At 40.1% G+C, this 23839-nt stretch overlaps 2 protein-coding genes across 3 annotated transcripts; both read left to right on the top strand.

Moving 5' to 3' along the window:
- The first annotated feature begins 9550 nt into the window (after positions 1 to 9550).
- LOC113591021 (E3 ubiquitin-protein ligase TRIM35-like) lies at positions 9551 to 14440 on the top strand. The gene is made up of 6 exons (XM_035521645.2): positions 9551 to 10195; positions 10651 to 10746; positions 10880 to 11110; positions 12212 to 12234; positions 12337 to 12455; positions 13217 to 14440. The coding sequence occupies exons 1-6, from the start codon at positions 9791 to 9793 to the stop codon at positions 13765 to 13767; spliced, it is 1425 nt and encodes a 474-aa protein (XP_035377538.2). The 5' UTR covers positions 9551 to 9790; the 3' UTR covers positions 13768 to 14440.
- Positions 14441 to 16826: 2386 nt separating this feature from the next.
- On the top strand, positions 16827 to 21620 carry LOC118240543 (E3 ubiquitin-protein ligase TRIM35-like). 2 transcript variants are annotated; one of them, XM_081704171.1, is made up of 7 exons: positions 16827 to 16872; positions 17024 to 17503; positions 17937 to 18032; positions 18166 to 18396; positions 19477 to 19499; positions 19596 to 19723; positions 20317 to 21620. In XM_081704171.1, exons 2-7 carry the CDS (start codon positions 17099 to 17101, stop codon positions 20865 to 20867), a joined length of 1434 nt encoding a protein of 477 aa, XP_081560297.1. In that variant the 5' UTR covers positions 16827 to 16872; positions 17024 to 17098; the 3' UTR covers positions 20868 to 21620. The 2 variants fall into 2 exon arrangements, with proteins under 2 accessions (XP_081560297.1, XP_081560296.1); XM_081704170.1 differs by lacking the exon at positions 16827 to 16872 and having other exon boundaries at positions 16879 to 17503.
- The last annotated feature ends 2219 nt before the right edge of the window (positions 21621 to 23839 follow it).

Raw genomic sequence — 23839 nt, 5'->3', positions numbered from 1 at the left:
AACTTCAGGCTTGGTAAACTCATTACAAAGGTGAACAACCCCCTACTCTATTCCCATGTGCTCTGTATCATTTTCTGAGTCGCAAATCAATAGTCAATTTTCCCGTGTTTATAGGGTCATATTTATGTCATATTTTCCTAATCCAGTGTGTGGAATAAGGTGCCATGAACAGGATAGAGCTTATAGTGAAGCCAGTTTTTGGATGCTGAGCGTGACCCACCTAAGATGAAATGTAGTCTAATGAAAACCAGAGCTAATGGAGTGTGAACACCTGCCAAAACGTCATTGGATGAGAGAAACCTTTTTTAACCTCAGAAGATGTTTCCAAGATCCAATTCCATTAGATTCATATGATTTCTGCTTCTCCCCAATTTTACAATCATTTGTTTTCCTGTTGTCACAAAGACATCTTTCTGTATTCATGTCAGCTATCTCAGTGTGTTAAATTAAGAACACTGTAAACGAAACTCATTGTGATTGTTGAATATGTCTAGTGTTTGAGTCACCTATGAAACAAAATCCACTTAGCATAATGTCATCTTGGTTTTTTTCTGTTGAAATATATAATGTACTAAGTTACCTGTGAGGCAGTATTATTTCCCGTAACACAGTAATGTTATCTCCCAATATGCGGTAATCATGTTTATCATTGTTGGGCTAAATATTGCAGTAGTGCATTTCGTTTGAAAAGGTTAATGGCATGGTGCCTTCTTGTGATGGCGCTCGGGCTGTATCCTGTGGCAACGGTGACCCCCAGCTCCTTGAGCCGGTGACCCTCTCACTTGACCAGGGAAGGAGGGCCATGTGGAAGCCGAGGCAGCCCCAGAACCTGAATACCGCCATGAAAACCAACGTCCCAAACAAGAACGTCAGCAGGAGTCACCGGCTGTTTCCTGCTCTCCTGTTCAAGCTGAGCGTCCCAAGCACCAGTGAGGCACGTCAGCCTGCTGAGAAACGCCAACTGCCAGCCTCACCACAGAGCTCACTTCAGTCATGGGTGACAAAAGGATGGACATGAAGTGTCCTAGTGAAGTGTGAGGGCACCATGAGCCCCCCAGGAGGAACTGTCTCGGGAACCGTATTGGAGCGATGCTTACAAGAGTTTCTCTCCACCGGTGTTGTGTTGATGTAGTTGTAGAACGTGAACATGCCATGTGGTCAGCTGGGTTCAGGTCTGGTTACTGCGAAGGCCATAACATATGATTTACATCATCATTTTCATACTCTTCAGACCATTTAGTGACCCCTCATGCCTTGTGAATTGGGGCCGTCAGACGTCAGCCTGGAAGAACCCATTCCCAAGATGGACATATTTTTTCATCATAAAATAAAGCTAATCACGACCAATAAACGCGCCAAAGGGACAAGTGAACTCAAAGCATGCCACACTCGTTTTCTCATGCTTGTTCATGACACCTGTCTCATTTCATCTTCTTACCCACTTTGTCAACTTCAAAAATTTTGAACTAAGAGCCATGAGTTGAATAGTAAACCATGATGGTGTTTAAACCACCATATTTGGAAAATAAGCTTGCTCGATTTAATACAGCACTGTGCTGATTGCATGCCAGTGGGTTTGGTTTTTTTTTGGAAGCACAGCCTGGTGGCACACCAGGTTACAAAGCCAGGCACAGTAGTTGCTCCCTTTGGGATCCGGAACTGGCAGACGGCTTGACGGTGGCAGAGCTTAATCATCATTGGCTAGAAACTCCAATGACAACAATGAGGTTTGTTTCTTTTCATTCTAAAATCTACAAATCCATTATCTCTAAACCCTAAGGGTTAATAACGTCATGCTAATGTCATGCTCTCTAACAGTTTATTTTTGTGTAATCTTTAGCATACATCATGTTATGATTATCCTAATAAAACAAATGGGAAAAAAACACAGCCTCATAATTACTGGCAATTAAATATCAGGTAGACTGATCTTGGAGCCCAATCCTGTGGACACAAACACTAGATTAATAATATTATGTATCCTATTGAAATGTGTAACTTCCCGGTTAGTATTATATGTCGGTAAGGGTGTGCTGGGTTGGCACAATTTTCCCTCTCTGGCATATATACCAGTCATATTTACACCTTCAGATACGCTCACTTATTATCAAATGCCTACAGTTTAGAGGTAAGAATCACTGGTATCAAACATAATATTACAGTTGTGCTTTCTATTTGAGTCATGCTCACCGTAACGTACTGCATTGTTCAGAGCTGTGCAGAAGCCGAGATTAAGGTCCCTGTTCCACGGGGTGAATGCACTGTCCCATGATGGTCTTTCAAGGACACGAGGTAGACTGAAGTTCTGTGCGAGTGGGGTTACTATGTGAATGTCCACAAACAACGACGTGTGCAGAGTGTCGGTGGGTGAACACCAGACAGCTGTCATAGCAGCACTTGAGGAATCGCAGAAAGAGAAAATTCCTTCCCACAGTTGTCTCTGTTAAGAAATGTCAGAGAATATGTAGAATTGGACCCACTGCGAGTTCCACAGACTGAGCTAAGGTTGATGTTGCAGATTGAAGTATATTAAGTACTGAATCAGCCTTAAGTGGTTGTTACAAGAAAAATCCATTGGGTGCACTATTTTTCCTAGTAAAAGGATGGAATCGTATGTTCTCTTCAAGTGGTAAAAGAAAAGAAGCGTTTTTCAGGGGTGAAATGAAATGTTCCATCAGCATCTACTGATTGTTCAGGTTGTTATTCGTTTGTTGCATGACAGTGGATGAAAATTTGTTTCCCCTCACAAACTATGTGCACATATTACCAAATAACGTCTGTCTCTATGTGCATTCCTTTTTGCCATTGTTGTGTTCTCATTAGTCAGGCATGAGAATTACATCAGTACGACAAATTTACATTTCACAATTTCACAAACCCAAGGACAGGTTTACACTGAGGGGAGGGTGGGGGGATGAGAGAAGAAGAAAAAAAAATGTAGGAAGAATAACAAGTCATGGAGCGGAGTCTGCAGGGAGCAGATAAATGGATGAGCTCGCCGAGGTGGAGAGAAGCAGGTCCACAAAGAGCAAAGGGAAATGACACTGATGATCTTGTTGAAAAGCACAAGAATCAGATGTTCACTGACCCTGCACTACCTTGAGCTCAGCATAACCCTTCACTGGGAGGGAAAAAGGAAATGTAAAGAACACAGCACACCAAACGCAGACGTGTGAATGATGTAACGAACACATGTAATAACAAGACTTCCTCTTCTACCCAAACCAGCAGTGGAGAAAGAAGAAAAAACAAAACTCTTGGCCCTGATCGCCCAGGAAAATCGGCCTCGTGTGCTGGGATATCACGGAGATGGTAACAGCATCACAAATTTATTTCAGCACTTCCAACACAAACTCTCAGTGGCATGGGAGCAGATATGTGAAACAGTCAAAGCTCCTGCTAAAAGACAGCTAACGTTAGCTGCATCATCAACTAGTGCTCTGCATTACATTTCCACAGATCAAGGTGTGGCTTGCCAACTCTGGAGACGTCATGGTAGGCTGAACGGGCCGTTTGGTTATCTCAGAACTAATGTCCATGACACATTCAGTTCCACTCTTGCCCCAGACGTTTATTGTACATAGATGCAGGATAAGATGTAAACTATCATACGCCAATCTATTAGAGTTTCATACAGGGCCCTTCCTTCTCTTTTCATTCCAGCAATGACATCACAAGCTTTTCTCCGGCTCTTTCTGTCTCCACATATATTGATCCTGTGACAAACTAAACTTACGCCAACCCCCACACATAATTAACACTTAACTTGGGGTCTTCACCTGCCCGCTGTCCAAAATTTGGAAGACTTGGAAGGACTTTGCTCCGTGCAAAAACTTGATGTGACACACATCCATTGCCACAGCTCTTTCCAGATGAGTCTCCTCTTCACTACCATTTCCCAGCAAAGCCCTCGGCCTTGCTTATTAAGGCCATTGAACACTTATTAAACACTTTCCAGGAATCACGTGACCCAAGGTCTTTTTTTCCGCTCTGCACTGGTCCAGTCACGTCAATTAATTCTAACCAACTCTTTGGCAACTGCACGGCCAGTCCAGTCATATCGCTTAGTTCACTGAGCAGCTCAGTTTGGCTGAACCTTTATAGGTTTTCCAGCCTGAGAGTGTGGAGTAAAACCGTTGTACTCAGAAAAGTACTACAGCAGCTTCATCCATTCACATTTGACTTCTGAGTCCTGTACCACTGCTCTGAAAATGTTGAAAATGAAATACAAACATTCACATATAGAACTGGAGCAGTTGACACTGTACAAAATATGTCAAGTCTGATGTTTAATGTCACAAGAATTAATCTCATACCTTCTGTTTTCTGGCTCAAATGAACAGGAGCAATACTTTACAAAGAAGAAGCTAGCACAGAGAAGTTAAATAGAGCTAGAAAACAGTGATTCACATTAATATTCCGAGGATGACAATCTCCCCTGGGGATTCTGGGTAATGTAGTGAAGAACCCTAGTACTAGCTTCGTTGGTTAGGACTGCGTGACATCTCTGTAGTAGGAGGATTGCATACTCCAGCCTACCCACTTTGATTGTTAGTCATACCCGTCATCAATTTCCCTGGAAAGGATGTTGTACCCCAGCATTAACTATCTCGTCTCTGGTCATATATACACGTTCGCAGTCGACATCTGACAGGGCTAAAAGGTCTGTAATTACTGACACTCCTAACAGGTATGGTGGGTATGTACTGGCCAACCCATGGACTAACCCTGGAGCAAACCCAGATTGGAGTTTGTTCCTGGGAGGAGGAACTACTGCAGCCCTTAATAAAATTAATGGTTTGGCATGGCAGGTACTTAATTTAGCCAGTAGGACTGCAAACACCCTGGCATTGCTCAGTGATGTGGCAGATAAGATCCGTACCGCTGTCTTGCAGAACCGCCTAGCCCTAGATCTCCTCTTGGCAAAGGAGGGAGGCATCTGCAAGGTCATTAATGTAACGTGTTGCTTTGACATCCCTAGTTAATATAACAACATTACTGACATCATTTCGCACATGAAGATCGCTATTGCTGAGCCTCCAGCCGCCAATGATTCTTGGTTCAGTTGGTTAAATGACCTTGTCGGCTCTTGGGGATCTTGACTCATGCTTTCCCATACTCCTGATTATTGGGCTGATTCTTGTTTGTGGACCCTGTTTATTGTCCCTGCTGTCTTCTTTCATAACTCGCATTTCTACCTCTGTGTTTAATCATGCTAATGTTGCCTTGGTGCCTGCGTATGAGAAAGGTCTATATACTGATATGTGATTCCTTTGGAATCAAAGGGGAGGTATTAGATACTGGAGCCTTTCTGTCTTCAGGCACCAAACGCAAGGTCTCTGCCTATCAGCCATGACAGGGCGACTTGACCACGAGCTGGTCGCCCGAGGTCATCCGCTCCCTCTTTTCATCTCCTTTACTCCTCCCTTTCTCTTTCTCTCTCTCCATCTCTCTCTCTCTCTCTCTCTCTAAGCACAGGAGTGGCTCATGACTCGCATGGGAACAGCTCGTGGCTCGTTCATGCAGAGAATATCTAATCTTTACTAAACTTGTCTCTTTCCTTTCTACATAGACCCTTAGAACATGCCTCACTTTTCCCCGTCATCCTGTAGATTTAGATAGTAGATATAGGACACATATATACTCTGTGCTTTCCTCATTAAAGTGGCACTCTCTTGATTCACTACCTTGGTGTCAGTGTCTCAGTGGATTGATCTGGCTACAGAGGACAGAGGGCAGAGGGTAACTTGGAGGAGATCAAACCTGAAGGACTGGTCACGTTGAACCAGTTTCTAACAGTTATTGGAATGATGTAGAAATTCTGTACCGAAATTTGAAATAAATGATCAAAATGAAGTCAAAATTGTGACCTCACAGTTAACACACATATTAAACATGAAAATGTTGGCATCACTGCATCCGGAATTGTTAATGAATCAATATAAAAATATATTTAGTTTTTAGTTGACATTCAGTTGTTGATTTCATTTACTGGTGTTACTGTGTCAGTTCATGAAATCCAGTTTTTCATCTTATTGACTCCTTTATAAAAGCGGTCACACCTCCTTGCCTGTTTGTGTGTATGTTTACACAAGGGTTTATGTGGTCAGCGTTAGTGTTCAGATGTTTTGTTTTTCTTTGACCTTCATCCACAGAGGTGAGGCTGTCCATTAAGGCCAGTAGGACTGAGAATCTCATTTTAACTCAGGTCTTAAACAGTAGAACAACACCTGTGCTTGTAAATGTGGATTGTTTATGACAGTTGTCATCTCATTTATCATCTTAGAGTTGTAACTCAGTGAGAGGTGTGGGGCTGTTTTGGTTTGGTTTTCTTTTGTTTAAGACTTGCTGATTCTTTATTTGATTTTCCTTTCTATATATGTCTGATTATTTTGTACAAACCTTTAGGAAATTGACACATTCTGAGTTCTGACTTTTTGTTTTGTCAAAAAATTAGTTTTCACCTACACTCTTAAATTGCATCATATTGATATTGGTATCCAACAGTGTTGCTTTTATAATGTTTTGATATGATGTTCTTATTTTCACATACATTACAGATAAAAGCAACATGTTACCTCAATCTCTTGTGCATATGAGACCTTACAGATCAGCTGGTGCTGTTATATGACTTAAATTTAACATGAATAAATTGACCTTCTGGGTTATGACTTATTGTGAGTTAATAAATAGGATAGTACAGCTCAACATGGGGGATTTGTTTTCCTGTTTTAACTAACAAGAGAAGGGTGGTGTGATGGTTAGTTTGCTCACTCATTTTTAAAGGTGTTCCAGCCTGGGACAAGGTCTGATCAATGTCTGATTAACATCTGATCAAGGTCTTCTTTTCCTCTTGAAAGCATGCAAACAAGCTTTTCATTTGGTTACAAAGAAAGCACACATGACCTCGTATGTAACTGGACCAGCTGCTATACTGTGTGTGAGGTCATGAACACATATGTAACACTGGACCAGCTGCTATACTGTGTGTGAGGTCATAAACACACATGACCACATATGTAACAGTGGACCAGCTGCTATACTGTGTGTGAGGTCATAAACACACATGACTACATATGCAACAGTGGACCAGCTGCTATACTGTGTGTGAGGTCATAAACATTCTCCTCAGAGGCGCAGAGGGGCAGAAAGGGTTTTACTTATTGGTTCTAAAACCAAAAACTCAAAACTCTCTGATTTTAAATTCCATCTGGTCTTGGTCAAATCTTAATCTGCAGTTAGGAACCTTGGTGTATTTTTTGGCTCCTTTCTCTCTTTTGAACATCAAGTCACTGGTTCAAAATGCCTTCTTTCACCTCCATAATATCTCTGGTTCACACATTCATCACCTCCTCTCCTGATTTCTGCAACTCTCTCTCCATTGGCATCCCAAACAAAACCATCCACCCTCTTCAATATGTTCAAAATTCAGCCATGACAATTCTCCTACATGTTAAAAAATCAGCCCACATCACCCCTATTCTTTATCCGTTACACTGGCTCCCCGTCCCTGAATGCATTCAGTATAAACTCCTGCTTACATACAAAGCTCTGCACAGTCTTGAACCTCCTACACTCATACTGCCCCACCCGTACACTTTGGTCTTCTGAGGCAGGTCTCTTCTCCATCCCCAAGTTTAATTTGGTCTCTGTAGGAGGCAGATCCAAGTGTCATGGCTCATAAATTATGGAACTCTACCTCAATCTCTCCATCTCTGCTCTTCACTTTCCTCTTTCAAACCACAATTAAAACCACTTTTCTCAATATTTTTCATAACTTTTTTCTATTAACAGTTGTTAATTAATTTTTTAAATGTGTGAGTGAAATTTTTTTTGTTGTTCTCCATCTTAATTGCTATTGTAAAGTGACCATGAGTCTGTGAAAGGCGGTAAATAAATAAAAAATATTATTATTATTATTATTATTATTATTATATGTCATGGAACACTCCCCTTCCCACTGTTCACGTGGTATGGCCCGCCAGGTGGTCTCATTTGTAACCACGCCCCTGTTGTTAGCGCACACCTGCGGTGACACATTACGGTTCATTGTCGTTATGTTTGTATGTGTGTCTTTAGTTCTGGTGCTGTTTGTGATGCACGCTGTGATTTTGTTCGTGTTCCTGTGTGCGACTCTGTTTGACGTTGCTTATGTTCACCACGCTGTGTTTGTCGCATCGTGTTGTGTCTAATAAATGTCTGTCTCCGTCGAGAGAGTCTGCATTCTGCTCCTTGCCCTGCGGCACTCGGGCCGTTTAACAATTATTAGAAGTAGTAGTTTTTATTATTTATAATACAATATAACGCACAATGTACACTTCCATTTTACTCTAATAGTATTTACAGTTTACCAGGGCAGGTCTAGCAGGCCAGATCTCCAGAAGTGGAGACCAGAGAGTGACACCATTAAAGTTACTGAGATCTTCACTGCAGCCCATTATACAGCCAATGTTTGACTATGGAGACTGTACTCAGATCAGTTCAGTATGACTATGTGCTTGATTTTATACACCTGTAAACAATGGTTTGGCTGAACCTTACCCTCAACTTGAACTTGTCTTCAACTTTAAAGTGAGTACTGGTGGATGGATATCCTCATAAAAAAATTTAAACAAACAATACTTATTGTGATACCAGAGTGTGTGCAGCACTGGATAATGTGAAACAGGATGAGATTTCTTTCATTTCTTTTATTGCCTAACAACACTATTTTATGGAGTTTTTTCTTGTCCTAACTAAAGTGGTGAGAGATCTGTTTGATCAGGTCAGAGTTCAGAGTAAGAGGGTGGAGGAGAACAGAGACCCAGCATAAGGAGGAGACTCAGTTTAACACTCAACACTGTACACTGGTTAACTGGATCTGATCGTGGTATGAAATAACATTTTAAACCAATTGTGGTTTCCTTTACATATGCCTCATCTTACACATCCCATTAAGAACACATACCATTAATCCTTTAGACCACTTTAGACCATTAATCCTGAAAGGAAGAGACACAGGGAGAGAAAGAAAATTAAAGCTACTTACAATTTTTCAGTTTCTCACAACCAAAGCCACTATTGCAGCCAAACAGTTTTAATCACTATAACAAATGTATCCTACAATGACAGTCTTCACATCTGCCTTACTCACTTTATTCCTTTATTTTAGTTATCTTATTGTTGGCTAAAGATAATTCTACTTTGAAATGTTTTCTAAGTAAAATTTGTGATCTGAGAAAAAAAAAAACCTGTGTGATATATTAATGGACTTTTGTAGAAGGAATACATTTTTTACGCAATATATCACATTAAAAAGCTAAAATCAAAATCTTGACCTCATAATTAATAAACAAAATATTTAATTTGAAAATATATCAACGCACCCCTGATTGTTAATAAATATTTTTAAAAAAAACAAGGCCGAGTTAGCTGAAGTTTGTCTGATTCAGTTAGTTGTTAGTGAGCTGCCGCCATCTGGTGGAGAAACTAAAGTTTTTCAACTCATCAAAGCCACTCCTCCGTGTACTCACCTACCTGTTTGAGGAAGTAAATCTTGGAATGCCACACTGGTCTTTATTAATTCTGCGTTCAGGTCAGTCAGCAATATTATGACAAGCTCTTAACTCTGGTATTTACTTCTATCTGCTTTAATAGTGAAAGCAGTCTAAACTCCCTCAGCTGGATAAAGGAATACAGTGAGTGATTCTCACCTGTGTTACTGTGTTTATTACAGTAGATCTAAACGTGAAAGTGAAGTTTGAAATAAAGGAGCCACTACAGAGAAACAGCACAGCAGCTCTTGGAGGAAATGGCTGCTGCAAACCTGCTGTCAGAAGAAGCGTTTTCATGTCTTGTGTGCTGTGACATCTTCGGGGATCCTGTTCTACTGTCGTGTAGCCATAGTGTGTGTAGGACCTGTCTGCAGCAGTTCTGGGAAACCAAGGGATCTCAAGAATGTCCAGTTTGTAGGAGAAGATCCTCTAAATCTGACCCTCCCTGTAATCGTGCACTAAAGAACCTGTGTGAGGCTTTTCTAGAGAGCAGGAGTCAGAGAGCTTCATCATGGTCTGAGGTGCTCTGCAGTCTGCACAAGGAGAAACTCAAACTCTTCTGTCTGGAGGACCAACAGCCTGTGTGTGTGGTGTGTAATCTTTCAAAGGCACATAAAAATCACAACTGCTGTCCAATAGATGAAGCTGTATGTGACTTTAAGGTATGAAACTTATTCTGTTATTTTGCCTTCCAAAATGTTCCACAAACTTAATTTAATATGCTTCTGAGATGGGTAAATTAATATATTGTTTTATGTTTTCCAGAGAAGCTGTCAGTGTGTTAAGAGATGGTCTGTCACTATCAGTGGGTGTGGATTCAGGCCCATAGAATTACTCATAAACTCATAGAATTACTTAAACAGGGGTTGTTAAACCCCATGAAACTCTAATGTCTCTATGTTGTAATAAATTCTATGAGAATCATATTCTCCAACACAAGTGTAACTCTTCATTAGAGATAAGGGAGGAGTCCACTGTACATTTGGTGAAAGAGGAAACCTGCCACTCTGTTCTCTGCAGTTTCACTCTCTGGGACTCCAGCACATTTATACATTTACAGTTTCCACCTGCTGGAAAAGGCTCCTGCTGCTCTCAGCTAAACTATTTTTAATTGTAGAATAAACTCAAGATCTCTTTGGAGCGTCTACAGCAGAATCTGAAAGCCTTAGAGGAAGTCAAACAAACCTGTGATAAAACAGCAGCTCACATTAAGGTGAAACATCATTCTGAATTATGAAACATGTTGCTAACATCGTGACTTTTGTGAGTATCCACTTATCCTGTGGAGAAAAGGATTCATGCTCATTTGTACACTGTATATATTTCTGCATCATCTCCCATTCCAGTGTCAGGCCCAGCACACAGAGAGGCAGATAAAGGAGGAGTTTGAGAAGCTTCACCAGTTTCTAAGAGATGAAGAATCAGCAAGAATAGCTGCACTGAAGGAGGAAGAGGAGCAGAAGAGTCACATGATGAGGAGGAAGATTGAGGAGATGAATGGAGAAATAGAATCTCTATCAGATAAAATCAGAAACCTACAGAAGGAGATAGAAGCTGAGGACATTCTGTTCTTACAAGTAAGAATCACCCTCTCTCCATCTCTCCATCTCTCTCTCTCCATCTCTCTCTCTCTCCGTCTCTCTCTCTCTCTGTCTCTCCATCTCTCTCTCTCTCTCTCTCTCTCTCCATCTCTCTCTCCATCTCTCTCTCTCTTGGTCTTTCTCTAACTTTAATACATGGACACATGCAACACAAAAAAAAACATGTATGAAAAACAGCGAAAAGCTGTAATCAAGAATTTAATTTATTCCCTGAAATTAGTTGTTCTGTGGGAAAGTCTTTATTGACTTTGATTTCTCTATAAGAAAGACAAATATGTGACCATCATATCAACAAAATGATTGAAAGGTGATTTTGTAAACTCAAACCATGAATGCTCAGTGATGCACTTAAAATGGTTTTCACTACCTGTACTGTTCTCCTTGTGTGTATAAGTGTACACAAATCAACAGCAAGCCAAACTCCCTTCAAACAAACTCATGAGAGTCAGGACGTAGCCCCTCCAAGCCCCTGGCGCTTTACTGACCCAGGCATTCATGCACCAAATGAATAAAAACACAGTATAAGTACGCTAATAGACTTAAAGCATGTTTGACAATATGAATCAGTAAACGCTAACTATCGAGTACAATGGGCCACTGCTTATAAAACCCTTCTGCTACCAACTTAATATTATGTTGTAAAGATAAACATTTCAAGGCTGTGCGAACTGCAAATTACAAACTGTAAATCCTGCATATAGAAGGTTTTACTCCTTATATAATTTAGCATAGGTAGATACACAAGAGAGCTAACAATGGGAAACATGGAAGCACAAAATACAATTAAATCATTAAGGCAAATAAATGTTGAAAACTCATAAAAATTAATCTAGGATTTGTACAATATCCTCAACCACTTACACACGATGCTTTCGATGGCATAAACAACAGGACTGCAGGAGAATGACCTTTATGTATAACAGTGCGGGAGTTGGAGCATTGAACTAAATTACTTTCTGCTTTTGCAAAGGAAAGACAAAGCTTCCAAACTAAAAGTCCTCAGCAGGGGGCGCCACTTTTCCACAAACCAAAGACAGAACGCTGCTGTTTACAGTTTTCCCTTTGTTTCCATTTCAGAACATGAAGTTTACAATGAAACAGTGAGTCATTCTCTTATGTCTGTTTTGATCATTACATTTTCACATATTTTGTGAACTATATACAGTAATTTAACACTTTATATTACTTTTTTACATTTTCAGAGTTCAGCACACCCCAAAGGAACCTGAGAAGGTGTCAGCACTTCTGATCAATGTTGCAAAACATCTTTCCAGCCTGAAATTCAGAGTCTGGGAGAACATGCAGAAGATTCTCCAGTACAGTGAGTTTTGGTTTTCATGGAGTAGATTTATTGGGCTGGTTCTGTACTCTTCAGGATTAGGACTTTATTTGGAGTATTCTGGGTTTGGGAAATAAAAGATTGCAACATAAAAGGCCTGTAACACAAACTATTGATAAACATTTTTGCCAAGAAGGGAGCAATTTCACTAGTTATTCTCCAGTACAGTGAGTTTTGATTTTCATGGGGTCGATTTACTGGACCTTGTCTGGTTCTGCATTCCAGATTATTTTAACTGTCATTATGAATAAATCATTTGTATTCTGGGTTTGGAAAACACTGTATAGTGTGAGAGATCCCATTGTTAAAAGCCAGTATAAAACAAATAGGATTTTTACATAATTCAATCCTACATATTACTTCATGTGGTCAGAATGGCAGCTTCCAATTTAAACAGTCTGTTGTTCCAGTCTAATCAGTTTGTTGTTCCAGTCTCTGTGAAGGACACCTTCACCCAGCAGAGCTGCTACTACTGGACCATTATAGTTTCTAGAAGATTCTACAACATGCCAATAGACTCTTAACACCTATAATTCCACATACAAGCACATTAGTTTCATACCATGTTAGACTTAAGCATGATGAACACAGACATGCAGTACACGAGGAGGTTTAATATCTGTAAAGGTCTACAGATCTAAAGTCATCTCACTCAAAGTAAAGGGTCTGCAGTCTGTAGATGTGACCTCATTACACAAACACATGAAGAACATGTGATGATTCATTTTGTTCTCTCTCCTCAGCTCCTGTTACTCTGGACCCCAACACTGCACATCCACACCTCCACCTGTCTGATGATCTCACTACTGTAGAACGTAGACCACAGACATCACTGCTTCCTGATCATCCAGAGAGATTTGAGGTGTATCCGTGTGTCCTGGGCTCTGAGGGCTTTAACTCAGGGACACACTGCTGGGATGTTGATGTTGGAGGCAGTGAGTACTGGGCACTGGGTGTAATTAGAGAGTCTGAATCAAGAAAGGGATCATCTGTCTGGGATTCAGTGTGGAGTCTACACTACAGTAAAAGCAGTGATGAATACTGGATAAGCTGCCCAGGACAGGCGGATCATGTCCTCACACCTACAGAGAAACTGCAGAGGGTCAGAGTGCAGCTGGACTGGAACAGGGGGAAAGTGATGTTCACTGATCTTATAACCAGTTCACACCTGCACACTATAACACACACTTTTACTGACACAGTTTTCCCAATTATCTATAGTTACAGTTCTCCTGTGAGGCTATTGCCAGCAAAGATATCAGTAATGATAGAAAACCAGTCTGTGGTTTGCTGAACATGTTGTCAGCGTCCACTGCATGCGTAAGATGTTGTATAACCTGTAAGAACTCTGTAAGTGAATGTTGAGTCTCCACAGTATTGAATGGTTTACCAGTGTTTCCCAGTCTTGGTCCTCCAGTTCCCTGCACTCTACATTGTAGTGTGTTCCCTGTAAACCCAGAGTGAGACTGGACCCATTACAGACCAAAACACTGAACATTGTTGAGCTGAATGGAGCACTGCTACTACCTGTATGTTTACAAAAGGGTTTATGGGGTCAGCGTTAGTGTTCAGATGTTTTGTTTTTCCTTGACCTTCATCCACAGAGGTGAGGCTGTGCTTTAAGGCCAGTAGGACTGAGACTCTCATTTTAACTCAGGTCTTAAACAGTAGACTTGAGAATAACACCTGTGTGTGGAAATGTGGATTATTTATGACAGTTACCGTCTCATTAATCATCTTAAAGTTGTAACTCAGGAAGAAGTGTGGGCTTGTTTGGGGTTTTTTTTTCCTTTTTTTTAGGATTTCCTGTTTCTTTAGTAGATTTTTCCCCTCTTTTAATATATGTCTCTTTATTCTGGACAAACATTTAGGAATTTGACATTCTGAGTTATGACTTTGACTTTGTTTTGTCAAACAAATATTTTCAATATATCTACATTCATAATTTCATCTTCTTTATATAGGTATCCAACTGTGTTGTTTTTATAATGAACATTATGTTATAATGTTCTTATTTTTACATACATTACAAATAAAAGCAACATGATCCCTTAGTCTCCTGTGCACTATGATGCCTTACAAGATCATCTGATGCTATTATATGATGTAAACCTGAAAAAGAGGAAAAAAGTTGTTTGGGCAGAAGAACTTGCAGCACGGTGTGATCAGAGGGTGATACTTTTTAAAACTACTGTTAACCTACAGACACACACCCAAACAGTACCTGCCCTCTGGAGTGATTTAAAGTTTTCTGGTTTGTGTAGTAGCGTGTCACTGTTTTAGAACCCATGTAAGGACTCTGTTAATGTAGAGGTAAAAGGGTCAGGGCTCAGGTGTATATGCCTTCCCGTGGAGGTGTGGTTTACAATTCAGACGACACTTGGCACTGTGCATGGTGATCTTAGGCTTATGTGCAGCTGTTTGACCGTGGATGGAAACCATGAAGCTCCTGACACACAGGTCTTGTGGTGATGTTGCTTCCAAAGTCAGTCTGGAACTCTGAAGTGACAGATCCCACAGAAGAAGATGATTTTTACACAGCTCACACTTCAGCACTCAGCAGCCCTGCTGTGTGTGACCAGTGGACCAGCGCTTCATGGCGGAGATGTTGTTGCTCTGATACACTTCCATACTTACAGTTTACCAGGGCAGGTCTAGCAGGCCAGCTCTCCACAAGTGCAAAATAGAGAGTGACACCTTTATAGTCACTGAGATCTTCACTACAACCCATTATACAGCCAATATTTGACTATGTAGATTGTACTCAGTTCAGTTCAGTATGAATATGTGCTTGATTTTATTCACCTGTAAACAATGATTTGGCTGAATCTTACCTCAGTAATTAGTAGGGGTGACCACACAATTGCATTAAAAGTGTACATCACTTCTGACTGAGTCATCAGGTTTTCCTGATTCAGTTAGATGTTCATGGTTTCGCCATCTAGTGGAGCAAGAATATAGTTTGCCATCTACCTAAAAAATCCTCTCTTGTCCATACTCTGCCTATTTGAGATAGTGAATCTTGTATCGTTGCTTCAATATAAACTAATTCTGTATTCAGGTTACGTGGCAACATTATTGAGAATGGAAACACTGGCCTGCATTTTTTTTTCCTTTCTGTTTAACTTAAATCTTCTCAGTGGGGTAAAATATTAGCAGGACTAATTGTGACCTGTACAGCAGGTTCATTATTGGTGATTGGAAGTGAATGGACAGAAGGAGCCATTACAGAGTAACAACACAGCGGCTGTGGGAGGAAATGGATGCTACAAACACTCTTATTATATTATGTCCAAACTTATACGCACAGAAAATATATGAAACCTATAGTAAAGAGGATCAAAGGTCAAATCCTTTTAGGACTACATACAATAATGAGCAAGACATTAATGAAGAGGCAAAAATATCCATTCGGAAATTAAACTGGCAAATGTAACTATTTATCAACCTCAGCAGTGTGATAGCCTTGATCTTCAAAATGAACACTGGACCACGGATTTCCTCATATAATCTAAACAAACAACAATACTCACTGTGTTACCAGAGTGTGTGCAGCACTGGATTAATGTGAATCAGGGTGAGATTTCTTTCATTTCTCTAATTGCCTAACAACACTATTTTATGGAGTATTTTCTTGTCCTAACTAAAGTGGTGAGAGATCTGTTTGATCAGTCCAGAGTTCAGTGTAAGAGGGTGGAGGAGAACAGAGACCCAGCATAAGGAGGAGACTCAGTTTAACACTCAACACTGTTCCACTGGTCCCCTTCACAGCACTGTTACACTGGTTAACTGGATCTGATTATGGTATGAAAAACCAACATGTTGTGGATTCCTTCACATATGCCTCAGCTTACACATCCCATCAAGAACACATACAGTCACTTTAGACCATTAATCCTGAACGGAAGAGACGCACAGAGAGTCTTCACGTCTGCCTTAACCACTTTTTCATTTTTTTGTTCATGTTATCTTATTTTTTGCAAAATATCATTCTACTTTGAAATGTTTTGTTTCTAAGCAAAATGTGTGGTCTAATCCAAACCAACCTGTGTGGTATATTAATGTACTTCTGTAGAATTAAAAAAAAGGGTTTTTTACATAAAATACCACATTAAAGAACTAAAATCAAAATCTTGACCTCATAATTAATAAACAAAATATTTAAATTGAAAATATATGAAAGCACCTCAGATTGTTAATAAATATAAAAACCAAGGCTGAGTTAGATGAAGTTTGGCTGATTCAGTTAGTTGTTAGTGATCTGGCGCCATGTGGTGGAGAAATCAAAGTTTTTCAACTCATCGACTCCTTTACAAAAGCCTCTCCTCCCTGTACACGCCTGCTAGTTTGAGGAAGCAAAAGCGGTTACTACGCTGATCTTTATTAATTCTGCGTTCAGGTCAGTGAAATATTATGAGAAGCTCTATGAGAAACTCTTAACTCTGGTATTTACTTCTACCTGCTTTATTACTGAAAGCAGTCTAAACTCCCTCAGCTGGATAAAGGAATACAGTGAGTGATTCTCACTTATGTTACTGTGTTTATTACAGAAGATCTAAAAGTGAAAGTGAAGTTTGGACTAAAGCAGCCATTACAGAGAAACACCACAGCAGCTCTTGGAGGAAATGGCTGCTGCAAACCTGCTGTCAGAAGAAGCGTTTTCATGTCCTGTGTGCTGTGACATCTTCGGGGATCCTGTTCTACTGTCGTGTAGCCATAGTGTGTGTAGGACCTGTCTGCAGCAGTTCTGGGAAACCAAGGGATCTCAAGAATGTCCAGTTTGTAGGAGAAGATCCTCTAATTCTGACCCTCCCTGTAATCGTGCACTAAAGAACCTGTGTGAGGCTTTTCTAGAGAGCAGGAGTCAGAGAGCTTCAGCAGGGTCTGAGGTGCTCTGCAGCCTGCACAACGAGAAACTCAAACTCTTCTGCCTGGAGGACCAACAGCCTGTGTGTGTGGTGTGTAATCTTTCAAAGGCACATAAAAATCACAACTGCTGTCCAATAGATGAAGCTGTATGTGACTTTAAGGTATGAAACTTATTCTGTTATTTTGCCTTCCAAAATGTTCCACAAACTTAATTTAATATGCTTCTGAGATGGGTAAATTAATATATTAAGTTAAGATATATTGTGTTAAGAGATGGTCTGTCACTATCAGTGGGTGTGGATTCAGGCCCATAGAATTACTCATAAACTCATAGAATTACTTAAACAGGGGTTGTTAAACCCTATGAAACTCTAATGTCTCTATGTTGTCTATGAGAATCATATTCTCCAACACAAGTGTAACTCTTCATTAGAGATAAGGGAGGAGTCCACTGTACATTTGGTGAAAGAGGAAACCTGCCACTCTGTTCTCTGCAGTTTCACTCTCTGGGACTCCAGCACATTTATACATTTACAGTTTCCACCTGCTGGAAAAGGCTCCTGCTGCTCTCAGCTAAACTATTTTTAATTGTAGAATAAACTCAAGATCTCTTTGGAGCGTCTACAGCAGAATCTGAAAGCCTTAGAGGAAGTCAAACAAACCTGTGATAAAACAGCAGCTCACATTAAGGTGAAACATCATTCTGAATTATGAAACATGTTGCTAACATCGTGACTTTTGTGAGTATCCACTTATCCTGTGGAGAAAAGGATTCATGCTCATTTGTACACTGTATATATTTCTGCATCATCTCCCATTCCAGTGTCAGGCCCAGCACACAGAGAGGCAGATAAAGGAGGAGTTTGAGAAGCTTCACCAGTTTCTAAGAGATGAAGAATCAGCAAGAATAGCTGCACTGAAGGAGGAAGAGGAGCAGAAGAGTCACATGATGAGGAGGAAGATTGAGGAGATGAATGGAGAAATAGAATCTCTATCAGATCAAATCAGAAACCTACAGAAGGAGACGGAAGCTGAGGACATTCTGTTCTTACAAGTAAGAATCACCCTCTCTCCATCTCTCCATCTCTCTCTCTCTCTCTCCATCTCTCTCTCTCTCTCTCTCTCTCTCTCTCTCCATCTCTCTCTCCATCTCTCCATCTCTCTCTCTCTCTCCATCTCTCCATCTCTCCATCTCTCTCTCTCTCTCTCTCTCCATTTCTCCATCTCTCTGTCTCTCTTGGTCTTTCTCTCTCTAACTTAAATACATGGACACATGCAAAAAAAAAACATGTATGAAAAACAGAGAAAAGCTGTAATCAATAATTGAATTTATTCCCTGAAATTAGTTGAGCTGTGGAAAAGTCTTTATTGACTTTGATTTCTCTATAAGAAAGACAAAGATCTGACCATCATATCAACAAAATTATTGAAAGGTGATTTTGTAAACTCAAACCATGAATGCTCAGTGATGCACTTAAAATGGTTTTCACTACCTGTACTGTTCTCCTTGTGTGTATAAGTGTACACAAATCAACAGCAAGCCAAACTCCCTTCAAACAAACTCATGAGAGTCAGGACGTAGCCCCTCCAAGCCCCTGGCGCTTTACTGACCCAGGCATTCATGCACCAAATGAATAAAAACACAGTATAAGTACGCTAATAGACTTAAAGCATGTTTGACAATATGAATCAGTAAACGCTAACTATCGAGTACAATGGGCCACTGCTTATAAAACCCTTCTGCTACCAACTTAATATTATGTTGTAAAGATAAACATTTCAAGGCTGTGCGAACTGCAAATTACAAACTGTAAATCCTGCATATAAAAGGTTTTACTCCTTTTATTTAATTTAGCATGGGTAAAGACGAATAGTCATAAATTAATCTAGGATCTGTACAATATCCTTATCCACTTACACACGATGCTTTCAATAGCATAAACAACAGGACTGCAGGAGAATGACCTTTATGTATAACAGTGCGGGAGTTGGAGCATTGAACTAAATTACTTTCTGCTTTTGCAAAGGAAAGACAAAGCTGCCAAACTAAAAGTCCTCAGCAGGGGGCGCCACTTTTCCACAAACCAAAGACAGAACGCTGCTGTTTACAGTTTTCCCTTTGTTTCCATTTCAGAACATGAAGTTTACAATGAAAGAGTGAGTCATTCTCTTATGTCTGTTTTGATCATTACATTTTCACATATTTTGTGAACTATATACAGTAATTTAACACTTTATATTACTTTTTTACAGTAATACAGGGGTTCAGCACACCCCAAAGGAACCTGAGAAGGTGTCAGCAGCTCTGATCAGTGTTGCAAAACATCTTTCCAACCTGAAGTTCAGAGTCTGGGAAAACATGCAGAAGATCCTCCAGTACAGTGAGTTTTGATTTTCATGGGGTCGATTTACTGGACCTTGTCTGTTTCTGCACTCCGGGTGATTTTAACTGTCACTGTGAATAAATCATTTGTATTCTGGGTTTGGAAAAACACTGTATAGTGTGGGGGATCCCATTGTTAAAAAGCAGTATAAAACAAATAGAATTTTTACATCATTAAATCCAACAAATTACTTCATGCGGTCACAATGGCAGCGTCCAATTTAAACAGTCTGTTGTTCCAGTTTAAACAGTCTGTTGTTCAAGTCTAATCAGTTTGTTGTTCCAGTCTCTGTGAAAGACACCATCACCCAGCAGAGCTGCTACTACTGGATTATTATAGTTTCTAGAAGATTCTACAACATGCCAATAGACTCTTAACCTATAATTATGCATACAAGCACATTAGTTTCATACCATGTTAGACTTAAGCATGATGAACACAGACATGCAGTACATGAGGAGGTTTAATATCTGTAAAGGTCTCCAGATCTAAAGTCATTTCACTCAAAGTAAAGGGTCTGCAGTCTGTAGATGTGACCTCATTACACAAACACATGAAGAACATGATGATTCATTCTGTTCTCTCCTCAGCTCCTGTTACTCTGGACCCCAACACTGCCCATCCACACCTCCACCTGTCTGATGATCTCACTACCGTAGAACACAGACCACAGACATCACTGCTTCCTGATCATCCAGAGAGATTTGATAAGTGTCTGTGTGTCCTGGGCTCTGAGGGCTTTAACTCAGGGACACCTTGCTGGGAGGCTGATCTTGGAGACAGTGAGTACTGGGCACTGGGTGTAATTAGAGAGTCTGAATCAAGAAAGGGATCATCTGTCTGGAGTTCAGTGTGGAGTCTATGCTACAGTAAAAGCAGTGATGAATACTGGATAAGCTGCCCAGGACAGGCGGATCATGTCCTCACACCTACAGAGAAACTGCAGAGGGTCAGAGTGCAGCTGGACTGGAACAGGGGGAAAGTGACTTTCACTGATCTTATAACCAGTTCACACCTGCACACTATAACACACACTTTTACTGACACAGTTTTCCCAATTATCTATAGTTACAGTTCTCCTGTGAGGCTATTGCCAGCAAAGATATCAGTAATGATAGAAAACCAGTCTGTGGTTTGCTGAACATGTTGTCAGCGTCCACTGCATGCGTAAGATGTTGTATAACCTGTAAGAACTCTGTAAGTGAATGTTGAGTCTCCGCAGTATTGAATGGTTTACCAGTGTTTCCCAGTCTTGGTCCTCCAGTTCCCTGCACTCCACATTGTAGTGTGTTCCCTGTAAACCCAGAGTGAGACTGGACCCATTACAGACCAAAACATTGAACACTGTGGAGCTGAATGGAGCACTGCTACTACCTGTATGTTTACACAAGGGTTTATGTGGTCAGCGTTAGTGTTCAGATGTTTTGTTTTTCTTTGACCTTCATCCACAGAGGTGAGGCTGTGCTTTAAGGCCAGTAGGACTGAGACTCTCATTTTAACTCAGTCTTAAACAGTAGACTTGAGAATAACACCTGTGTGTGGAAATGTGGATTATTTATGACAGTTACCGTCTCATTAATCATCTTAAAGTTGTAACTCAGGAAGAAGTGTGGGCTTGTTTGGGGGTTTTTTTTCCTTTTTTTTTAGGATTTCCTGTTTCTTTAGTAGATTTTTCCCCTCTTTTAATATATGTCTCTTTATTCTGGACAAACATTTAGGAATTTGACATTCTGAGTTATGACTTTGACTTTGTTTTGTCAAACAAATATTTTCAATATATCTACATTCATAATTTCATCTTCTTGATATAGGTATCCAACTGTGTTGTTTTTATAATGAACATTATGTTATAATGTTCTTATTTTTACATACATTACAAATAAAAGCAACATGATCCCTTAGTCTCCTGTGCACTATGATGCCTTACAAGATCATCTGATGCTATTATATGATGTAAACCTGAAAAAGAGGAAAAAAGTTGTTTGGGCAGAAGAACTTGCAGCAAGGTGTGATCAGAGGGTGATACTTTTTAAAACTACTGTTAACCTACAGACACACACCCAAACAGTACCTGCCCTCTGGAGTGATTTAAAGTTTTCTGGTTTGTGTAGTAGCATGTCACTGTTTTAGAACCCATGTAAGGACTCTGTTAATGTAGAGGTAAAAGGGTCAGGGCTCAGGTGTATATGCCTTCCCGTGGAGGTGTGGTTTACAATTCAGACGACACTTGGCACTGTGCATGGTGATCTTAGGCTTATGTGCAGCTGTTTGACCGTGGATGGAAACCATGAAGCTCCTGACACACAGGTCTTGTGGTGATGTTGCTTCCAAAGTCAGTCTGGAACTCTGAAGTGACAGATCCCACAGAAGAAGATGATTTTTACACAGCTCACACTTCAGCACTCAGCAGCCCTGCTGTGTGTGACCAGTGGACCAGCGCTTCATGGCGGAGATGTTGTTGCTCTGATACACTTCCATACTTACAGTTTACCAGGGCAGGTCTAGCAGGCCAGCTCTCCACAAGTGCAAAATAGAGAGTGACACCTTTAAAGTCACTGAGATCTTCACTACAACCCATTATACAGCCAATATTTGACTATGTAGATTGTACTCAGTTCAGTTCAGTATGAATATGTGCTTGATTTTATTCACCTGTAAACAATGATTTGGCTGAATCTTACCTCAGTAATTAGTAGGGGTGACCACACAATTGCATTAAAAGTGTACATCACTTCTGACTGAGTCATCAAGTTTTCCTGATTCAGTTAGATGTTCATGGTTTCGCCATCTAGTGGAGCAAGAGTATAGTTTTGCCATCTACCTAAAAAATCATTTCTTGTCCATACTCTGCCTATTTGAGAAAGTGAATTTTGTATCATCACTGCAATATGAACTAATTCTGTATTCAGGTTACGTGGCAACATTATTGAGAATGGAAACACTGGCCTGCATTTTTTTTTCCTTTCTGTTTAACTTAAATCTTCTCAGTGGGGTAAAATATTAGCAGGACTAGTTGTGACCTGTACAGCAGGTTCATTATTGGTGATTGGAAGTGAATGGACAGAAGGAGCCATTACAGAGTAACAACACAGCGGCTGTGGGAGGAAATGGATGCTACAAACACTCTTATTATATTATGTCTCAAACTTATACGCACAGAAAATATATGAAACCTATAGTAAAGAGGATCAAAGGTCAAATCCTTTTAGGACTACATACAATAATGAGCAAGACATTAATGAAGAGGCAAAAATATCCATTCGGAAATTAAACTGGCAAATGTAACTATTTATCAACCTCAGCAGTGTGATAGCCTTGATCTTCAAAATGAACACTGGACCACGGATTTCCTCATATAATCTAAACAAACAACAATACTCACTGTGTTACCAGAGTGTGTGCAGCACTGGATTAATGTGAATCAGGGTGAGATTTCTTTCATTTCTCTAATTGCCTAACAACACTATTTTATGGAGTATTTTCTTGTCCTAACTAAAGTGGTGAGAGATCTGTTTGATCAGTCCAGAGTTCAGTGTAAGAGGGTGGAGGAGAACAGAGACCCAGCATAAGGAGGAGACTCAGTTTAACACTGTTCCACTGGTCCCCTTCACAGCACTGTTACACTGGTTAACTGGATCTGATTATGGTATGAAAAACCAACATGTTGTGGATTCCTTCACATATGCCTCAGCTTACACATCCCATCAAGAACACATACAGTCACTTTAGACCATTAATCCTGAACGGAAGAGACGCACAGAGAGTCTTCACGTCTGCCTTAACCACTTTTTCATTTTTTTGTTCATGTTATCTTATTTTTTGCAAAATATCATTCTACTTTGAAATGTTTTGTTTCTAAGCAAAATGTGTGGTCTAATCCAAACCAACCTGTGTGGTATATTAATGTACTTCTGTAGAATTAAAAAAAAGGTTTTATTACATAAAATACCACATTAAAGAACTAAAATCAAAATCTTGACCTCATAATTAATAAACAAAATATTTAAATTGAAAATATATGAAAGCACCTCAGATTGTTAATAAATATAAAAACCAAGGCTGAGTTAGATGAAGTTTGGCTGATTCAGTTAGTTGTTAGTGATCTGGCGCCAT

The sequence above is a fragment of the Electrophorus electricus genome, chromosome 21 (genome assembly GCF_041902795.1).
Source record: "Electrophorus electricus isolate QZ-2024a chromosome 21, ASM4190279v1, whole genome shotgun sequence".
Classification (NCBI taxonomy): Eukaryota; Metazoa; Chordata; class Actinopteri; order Gymnotiformes; family Gymnotidae; genus Electrophorus; species Electrophorus electricus.
Note: the sequence above shows the minus strand (reverse complement) of the source record. Positions and strands in the feature narration are given on the sequence as shown.